General features: G+C 37.2%; 1 protein-coding gene across 1 annotated transcript in view; it reads left to right on the forward strand.

The window, feature by feature from the left end:
* Nucleotides 1–204: 204 nt before the first annotated feature.
* The window catches only part of clnk (cytokine dependent hematopoietic cell linker), a 12,253-nt gene continuing 2,934 nt past the window's right edge, over nt 205–9,523 (forward strand). Inside the window, exons 1-5 of the mRNA XM_032528386.1 lie at nt 205–419; nt 4,200–4,258; nt 7,000–7,153; nt 8,261–8,295; nt 8,389–8,431. Coding sequence (XP_032384277.1) covers nt 4,256–4,258; nt 7,000–7,153; nt 8,261–8,295; nt 8,389–8,431 — 235 coding nt within the window. The 5' untranslated portion in view covers nt 205–419; nt 4,200–4,255. The remainder of the gene's footprint in view (nt 420–4,199; nt 4,259–6,999; nt 7,154–8,260; nt 8,296–8,388; nt 8,432–9,523) is intronic.

Consider the following 9,523-nt stretch of genomic DNA (forward strand, 5'->3'; position numbering starts at 1 on the left):
GATTAAACCCTCAATGACTTTTCATATATATTAATAGGATGATGCAGAAATTAGTTGTAAAGAAACATTGTTAAAAAAAAATGAAATACCCATATCACAAACAATGTTTCCGCAAAATATTTAAAATCAGAGCGACGATGCCGAAGAAGAAGAAGAAGACCTCCTTAAACAAACCTTTAACTGTAAAGACCTCAGGTTATAGGCCAGTTATTCACCACACAGGAAGTCATTTTGGGTTACTGCAGTGGGCTGCCTAACTCCAACAGTCAGACTTTAAGCAGCCTGGGTGTTTTCTGTATGTCTGAGTGATGGAAATAAAAACTGCAGACTATCTATTTCTGTAACCAAATACATTTAACCAAATTTGCTGGACACCCACTGACGCAAGTGCGCTCTTGTTGTACAAGTTTTCAGAAAAGGTAAGTAACTGCTGTATTTGTCAATGAGTAGAAAAGCATCAAAAAGCTAGTCCGTGGGGAAAATAGATACGTGAATATGAAAAAATAAGCATTGAAATGCAGTATTTTCTGCTAGAGTTGAAAATTCTGCTTTGATTAAAAGTCAACTTGTGTGAATTCTTTTGTGTGAATTTGGCCTTGGGGGACACATTTAGTCACAATGTTATAAACAAATTTGACTGTGCGAAAAGGCGCTAATCTCATTGCTACAGTTGCCATGTGTAAAACTGATACATTTAAACGTCTTTGGGTTCACGCTAAATAATATACATCTTCACTGCCAGAATTAAATGTAGTGATAGTGATATAATGTATGCGTAACAGCAAGTGGACTTGAAAAACCTCTAAGAAATCTTTTCATCTTTTTTTACCAAAGGTGCAAAAGCCAAAACCTCATATGAAGTTAAATAAATACATGTATTTTATATATTTTCTTTCTTAATGTGGGTACATTTAAATCTTCATTTACCTGCTGTATATATTGTATTTGAAATAAAATATAAGCAGGTAAATAAGGATTTGTGTTCATACAAACCTATTAACCTTAATTCAGTCTGAGAAGCACTTAACATAGAGACATCAAACTACACTCAAGTTACACTTATTGTCATTAAATATTAGAACTACTCTGGTACTAACTTTAAAAAGAACTGTATACATACAGGTACATATTAACTGCCACAAAACAAACTAGCATATGATTAATTAATATCAACACGAGTGATAATTATATCAACAACAGTGAGTGGCAATTTATGACAATTTACATTGTGTCCCAGTTTGATTCCCGTTGATATTGTTTTGCTCGTCATACTGAGCCCTTTCTCGCTCGCTGCAGTTGATACTTTCTTAATGCCCGTAGCGAAGCTCGGTCAAAAAATCCTTAAGTAGTCTGGTGCTTTGAGTTGCCACAAATCCTCTGCACCCAGTTTCCAAGGGGCAGAAGTTCCTTTTTCAGACTAACTGCTCAACCTCAGACGCTGGCTCCTAGTACCTAATCTCTTTCCTTTTCATACGTCTCATCCAACACCACTTCCCATGGCCCAGTAAGCTCTGAAAAGTAGACAGACAGCCCCGCTGAGTGTTGGACCACACTGTCAAATCCAATACTGAGTTTGATTCTCCCTTTTGGGACTGTGAGTTGGTAGCCTGTAAGGTCTCCTGGCATATTCACAATCCTCACTTCTATTTTAGGTAGGTTTCCTTCCTGCTTCCTGTTTTGTTTTCCTTCACAGCCAAAATAATTGAAAGAAAAATAAAACTGTCAATCAAAGAGTGATTGATTGGTCCTGACCCAGTGGCTCTCTTCCTCTTCTTGCTTCTCTCCCTGGAAACATGATTTTAAAATACCATACATACATGTAAAATAATATGTCTTAAAAAATATCATAAATGGAGGATACATGACAAAGAGCCACGTATAAGTCTCAGCTTTCTTTTCACTATTTAAATTCAAATCACATTCCCGACACTGTGGAGCACTAAAGGTCATAGCCAAAAACAAAGCAACACAAGGTTAAAAAGAGCATACGTATTTCGTGTTGTAGACCATTTGCAAATATCAATCCAAATTGGGCATTTTTTGGATCTGCAGGTGTTGACTAAAGAGACAAACACAATTTTCTTCACTTGACTGATGGGTTTAAGATAAATATTTTGAAGAGAAAATAATGAACTCAGCACTGCTCCCCTTACTTACAGAGAGTGCAGCATCTGATACTGTTCCTCTGTGAGCATCTTACCATTTTTTTTTGTTTGTGATTAAAACATTTTTTTTAAAGAATACAAAACATACAACTCACAACATGAACACCCACACCTTCGTCATCAGCACCCATCCACACACAAATCATTTACATGAAATTTTTTCAAACACCCACACTCTCAGGCCTACTCCTTGATTGACGGCACCCCTTCATTCTTCCATCCTCTTAAATAATCTCTCTGACTATCATTATACTAGTCTGGACCCAGCTTCTCATGTGTTTGTCCATCCTTCTCAGGATTGACCAATCTCCCAGCCCAAATGATCTTGGGCTGAAGGGAACCTGGGTCCCAAAAATAGATTATCATGTATCCCAGACCAAAACCCCTGGACCTTATCAAAGGACAATAGGACATGAAGTAATTGGCCGTACTCTGTCTTACATTTCAAAAAACTTGGTGTGTCTTTCAGACCAATTCTAAACAATCTGGAGGGAGTCCACTAGAAGCGATGCATAAACTTACATCACATGACATAGTTTTAATATACCTACAGATTCCGTCCCACTACGCATCATTCAGTGTAATACTCAGATCCCTTTCCCATGTCTTTTTGAGGGCTGTCCAGACTCCCAGGTTCTGTACAAGCATAGAATAATACCCAGAAGCCTCATGTTCTTTTCCAAATTTCAACAACATCTAATTATACATTCTGGTGCCTTCGTAAGAACTGGATCCAAAATTCCTCACTAACAGATGGTGAAGTTGCAAATATTTAAAAAAGTTGAGAGCTAGGGATGCCAAATTGCTGTACCACATCCTCAAAGTATGTCAATATGCCACGGAGATAGAGTTCCACCAGTGTGACAATTGTATCACATTTTTTTAAGAGAGTCTGCAATTCTCGAGAAAGATTGTTAACATTCAAACTCAACACCCAAACAAATCCACCCCTGCTGTCAGTGCAATACAGTATGTCACATAATTTGCTGCCAAAGCAGCATATTTTCTACACTATGCTGATGACACCTGACTCTCTCTTGACAGAGCAAAACAATTATATAAATTAACTCTGCTCTGTTGAAGCAAAACAACTATGTGATGTGATTTTTGGTGAACAACAGCCACTGTGACTACAAGTGACAACTACGAGATAGAGGTACGCAGTAATGTCAGTTATATCTATCCAAACGTTAGCTAACAATAGCACCCTCAAGCTACTTTTCATTCAGGACAAACTGCTGTAGTTGCAAAACTTCTAAATGTATTGACTGAACAAGGATGTTTAATTTGTTTATGAAACAAGCTTTTACTTTGAAAGAGGAACCTCGTGTTACTTCGTCTTTCAACAGTTATACAAAGTTTCACTTTACTGAGTACAGAGTGATAAATATGTAACAAACTCAATTTAGACAAGAAACACTTCACCAAAATCAAACAAAACAATCCTTATAAATCCTCATATATTTAGTGATGTTCTTTGCCACTATAATTATATTATTATCATTATTATTATCATTATATTTGTTTTATCCAAAGTTGTAAAAACAAAAGCTTAAACTAAACAAAAATCATTATTAACCTGTTGTTTGTATTGTATTTGAAATAAAATATAAACAGGTAAATAAGGACTTTTTAATCATTAACCTAAATTCAGGCTGAGAAGCAGTTAACATAGAGACATAAATTTAAGTAAATTAGAATGACTGACTAATCCTGGAGGTGGGATGTTGTAAATATTAACACATTACAAACATTTTTGTATTCATATGTTTCTATGTTTAAGAAACATCTGTCCTTTTGTGTAAAAAATGAAATAATAAATCTGTCAATATTTAAAAAAAGAATGTGTTCCACAACAAATTCAGCTATAGTTTCCAGAACAGTGAGGGGCCACAAACAGCTCTGTTTTGTTGTGCATGAAGACCTTGTTCTTCTGCATGTGTAAGTGTTGAGGAAGAAAAGTCCAAGGACAAATTGTGGTGGAAGGCCACATTTTTCACCAAACTAATGATGTTTTTTTTATTTCTGTTTCAGCCCCTTGTTAGCTGCAGATAGAGAGAGGGAACAGCCATGATTCTGCTGCTGTGATAATGGTGAGTTATGGTGCCCATATCCACAGCGTTTCCCCAATGGTTCCACGTGAATGTTCCGAGGGGAAGCTTTGAGAGTTTGCAGCCCCTTGTGTAATTACCTTTTAGCACACAAATGATGAGGGACTGAGATTCTGTTCTGTCATTGTTAGTTCACAGCAAGAACAACACAGCGCAGACCAGGATTATGATTCATAATTATTGTTTTGGTTGGAATTATACAATTAAATTATGAAATAATATTTCAATTTAATTAGTCTTACTTATTGAGAGAATAATCATCTCTCAAATTCACAAAAGCCCATTAGGATGATGATACGTTTATGTAATTTAAGGAGTCTTTTGAATACATCTATAAAAGATGAAAACAACAAGTCATGTCTTTTAAAAATTAAAGTTATTTTTAACTCCACATACATATTATGGTTATGACTACTACCTGCAAATGTGCTGTAGACAGGGAACTAGCATTGATGACGTTAATGAAACCTTAATCCTCATCTATGCGCACACTGTGGAACAGACAGTGTTTTTAGTCACACTGTTTTTTGGAAACTTACAATCACATTCATATGCTTTTTTATGATGTACTTTCTTGCCATTGTTGGCTCATGTTGCTTTTCCGAAATGCAGCACGGAGCAATGGCACAAAATGGAAAGTGTTTTCTTTGACATCATGTTTCTGGATTTAGGCTCCCTCACGTTGACTCCAAAATCACATGGAGTCCTGTTAGGTCACTTTCAGTCTCTCCGTCTTCAGCAAGAAGCATACTAATCAGAAATGTTATAAAGTTATAAATGTAGTAGTAAGGCAGAGTCTGAACTGGGTTAAAAATAATAATAAAAAGGTTTCCTTGCAGGATGATGACAGCTTTCCCTTTGGTCGATTAGATCCCTTTAGCCGTCTGAAGACTGCAGGCGTACGTCATCTGCAGCCTCTAAATAGAGAGACAAGTTAGACATTTTCAGCATTCTGGGCAAGAATGTGCTCATGTGGGTGTACAAAGGCTGAGGAAATCTTCAACAATGTAACATGTTGATGTTAGAAAGTGGCCCTGTGTGGCAAGTTATAAATGCCCTTTGCTGAGATTTAAACATCATAAATTATATAATAATAAATTCACCTAAAACCTAACACAGTACTTAAAATGCAAAATTCATGTTGACACTTTCCCCAATAAGAACATTTACATTTTATAAAATATTAAATAAGTAAGGATTTATGGGGAAATTACACAGTCACTGGCTTTAGTGATAAAAAAGAAGATGAAACTAAAATACAGTCAAAATACAGTTGCATGCATTGGACTGAGTATGGCATAAATAACTCACAATAACATCAGTTTATGTCATTCATCCTTAGCCTTACACTATTAATACCTCTTCAATGTCCAGAAATATATTCCCAGTATTAACTGTGTCAACCAACAACCAAAAGAGTGGCAACTTTAAGGGTCTATAGGAGGAAAGATACCCATAAAACAAAGCCCACCACCGACCTCTAAAAGTTTTGAATCTCAACACATTCCCACAAATAATGATACAAAGTGCCTTGGTGTGTATTGCACTTTTTACATTTGTCTGGAATATTAGGATCAAATGTATTCAGTTTTACAGTGATAATGACTTTGACTTTTTTTTGGGGCCTTTGCACATATTTTACCCCAATCATCATCTAAAATGTCCTCTTATAAGTCTCGAATCCACTCTTGTCTCTAACTCTTGTACTTACATTTTAATGGGCCTAATTATTGTACATTTTCCGCCAGTTAGGGAAAGTTGTATTAGACTGAAAGTTTTAAATTCAAAATCATGAAGTTAAAATGTTGACATTGCTCAGCTCTATAAGGTACATTGAGTCAATCTAGTCCAACCACCTCTTGCAATATAAGAACAAAACATTGTGCTTTATTTAGAAAAGACATTTCCCCCATTTGTGCACATACACAGCCAAACAAGTGGTTATTGTAGGAATCATTGTCTTTCAAAATAAACTCTCAGAGTTCATCATGACTCGTGAAAACATAGGAAACTGGGCTTCCATAGAAAGACATTTCCTGCTTTTGGTGACACATTCGTGGTGATACTGCACATGCCGGACAAAAACATACATTTTCTCTCGGGAAAAGCCAATCTGGACTCCTGTCTTCATTACAAAAGAACTGGTTCGGATGTGAAACACAATGCATTTTCAATTTGAATGAGAAACGCTGGTTTGATTGACCATGACTGTTGCACCCACCTATAATATATTCATCCTAATCTCAACCAGTCTTTCAGCTTTGCACATGTACACAACAATACACAGTCACAACGCACTTTGTATCATGTGCCATTAATTCACAGACTATGTTTAGTATTTTAAAAGACTCACTTTTTTCTGAATAAATGTGTACGTGTTGGTGTGTGTGACTACAAAGAGTGAAGCTTTAAAAAGGAAATCCCTTCAGACCCAAGCGGGTTATGTTGCAACACCATTCTAGCTTCCTGTGCTTATCAGTGTTGTATACAGCACTTGTATGGGGGTCTAACACTACTCAGATGTTACTGTAGGAAGCAGCAAGACTCAAAGGCAGATTAATATATTCTAAATGAATGCAGAATGAGATCAAAAGCAGTCTTTCTTGTCTTAAATCTTAGTGACACACACACAATTTTCCAAGAACTCAGTGTTAAAAAATGAAGTTTGTCCATTGCACACTTGGTATCTCCACTCGGAATAAACTGCAATTTTCTCTCCACAGGAACGCAACAGAACAGACAGGAAGAGAAATCAAAGATGCAGAAACTATAAGAACGTCGTGGAGCCTCAGTACGATGTGGTGGGTGACCAGGAGGAAGCGCCGCATGTGCGCATACTTCCTGCAAGACCCATACATGATGAGAGAGAGTATGCAGGTAGAGAAGAAAACAATGACAGTTCATTCACATTGACAGAAGCTCCTATTTTGTTGTTTTCAGTTTAGGTGACTTAGTTTCATTTTGTCATCACAAATGTCTAGTTTAAGTTTTGCTTCTGTTTTTTAACCTAGTTTGTAACAGTTTTGTTGGTCGCTCGGTGGGCTTAGAAGGAGTAATTCTGTCCGTCTGTAGGAGAGAATTTGACCTTCAATATTTTTTCCCTTTCTTGTCTTACTTTCAGTAGTCATGCTTCTCTTAAGTGTATACAAATATAGCAATTGAAATAGATAACGAATTCTTAAACCTCTATCCAAAAACCTAAGAATTAATTCTAAGTCCCTGACTTTAATTTGTAAGAAGTTTTTTTGTTGCCACATTGAGGGTGAGTTTGTTTCACGCTGCTTCACAGAAAAGATCTGGTAAACATAATTTTTGTTTTGTTTTTTGACTTTTTTGCCATTTAATTGATAGGACAGCTTAGACATGAAAGGGGGAGAGAAAGGGGGAATGACATGCAGCAAAGGTCTGCTGATTGGAATTGAAACCGCGGCTGCTGCGGTAGGGAATGAGCCTCCGTACGTAGGACGAGCTACAACAGCTCCACCACAAAAAACTGTGGTGAGAATGAAAGCAGTGCGCATCTAAGAGAGAGATAGAGAGAGAGAGATAGAGAGAGAGAGAGAGAGAGAGAGAGAGACAGCTCCTGCTGAGTGAGCATGATCTGCCAGTGGGTCTCCAGGGCCATCTGTTGGCTGAGTCAGACAGCGGGAGATTACAATCATCCAGGAGCCAAAGGCGGAGAGAGGGAAGCATGTAGTGTGAATAGACTCCCTTTACTCTCCAGCATGGTTGTGGCTCACAGCCAGAGGCCTCACAGCTGCATGTCTACAACTTTATACTGAATGTGGCTTTTTAATTTGTTCACACTTGGAGTGTTCTCCCTCTGTAATCAATGCAGTCTGCTGCTGCTTCTGCAGTGCACTGCTGGGACTTGAGTAACAACAATGATACAAACTCATGGAGTGTTTTAACTGTCAACAAACACTGAAGCTACAGAAACAACTGAAACTACTTTCATTGCTGCCACTGTCTTTTACTTTCAAGACAGGGATATTCCAAGGTCGTCATCACTCTCCACTGTAAGCTTTCTTTTCTTTTTTTCACTAATGCTCCATTGCAACTGTACTGCTGTAAGTTTCTGCTTATACTTTATGTGCTCTTCACTTCTTCAGGGTAATTCCAACATCCTCTCAGGAAAAATTGCAATAACTTCAGGTAAAGTGACAAAACTCTCCATCATTATTCAGAATTTTGATTATTGTGGTAAAGGTATTCTGGGGAAGTCCTACTTGGCTTTTCAGTACTTGGCCACAGGCTGCTACTCAGCAAAAAATGTACACAGGGTTACTTAACAGGAATGATTGAAGATTTAACATGAAATTAAATGGCTCTCTGGAATGTTAGAGGGTTACGCATGGTACTAAAAACACTACAAACAGACCAAACCCTCTGCTGCACAGCTTTGTAAGTGTCTTTGAGCTCATTTTATTGTTTTTACAACACATTTACTGCATGGGTCAGTCTTTTCAACCTTCACAGACTGCTTCCAGCTCTGGTAAATCCCCTGTACACCACTAGATGCAGGCAGCTAAGTTAGCAACTAGCTATTGAATACATATTTAAATAGCCTCCAGGCTAATTCTGGCAAATTTTATATATTTTTATTTATTTATTATTAGTGTGCATTGACCCTGATTAAAAAAAAACTGAATCAAAAAATTAAATAACAATAAGTGGTGTGGTTAAAAACCCAGATATTTGTCTCATTTCAAATCCAATTTAATGTTTTTATAGCAATAAATGTGATTTATATAATTCATATAATATAGCTAATGGCTTTCAAGTCAGTGGCATTACTTGTTTTAGTTTAAAGAGCCCCTATTATTCTTTTTTGGATTTACCCTGTATGTGTGTACATGTAATAGATGTATTAAGTACAAAAAAAAACGGATTTCACTTAAAATCAAGCTTTCTCTCCAACAGACAGCACTTTTTCCTACACTGCCTAAAAACAAATCGTTCACATTCCTCAGTTAATAATGTCACTGATTGATAATGCCATCCCTGTCTGGTGCAGCCCATACAGTAGGTGCTGCCTGAGCAGGCACAGGCCGCCCAGTGGCTTGTTTGAATTTGGTTGACAAATCACAACAGAGTAGGCCAGCTGACCAATCAGAGCAGACTAGGCTTTTTGGGAACGCGGTCAAAGAGCTCAAAGAGAGTGTTTTATGCAGAGGAGCTGCATCAATGGGCAATATGAAAAACATATGTTTTTGAACACCTATTAGACCCCAAGGGTACAATATG

This window comes from Etheostoma spectabile, chromosome 10 (genome assembly GCF_008692095.1).
Source record: "Etheostoma spectabile isolate EspeVRDwgs_2016 chromosome 10, UIUC_Espe_1.0, whole genome shotgun sequence".
Classification (NCBI taxonomy): Eukaryota; Metazoa; Chordata; class Actinopteri; order Perciformes; family Percidae; genus Etheostoma; species Etheostoma spectabile.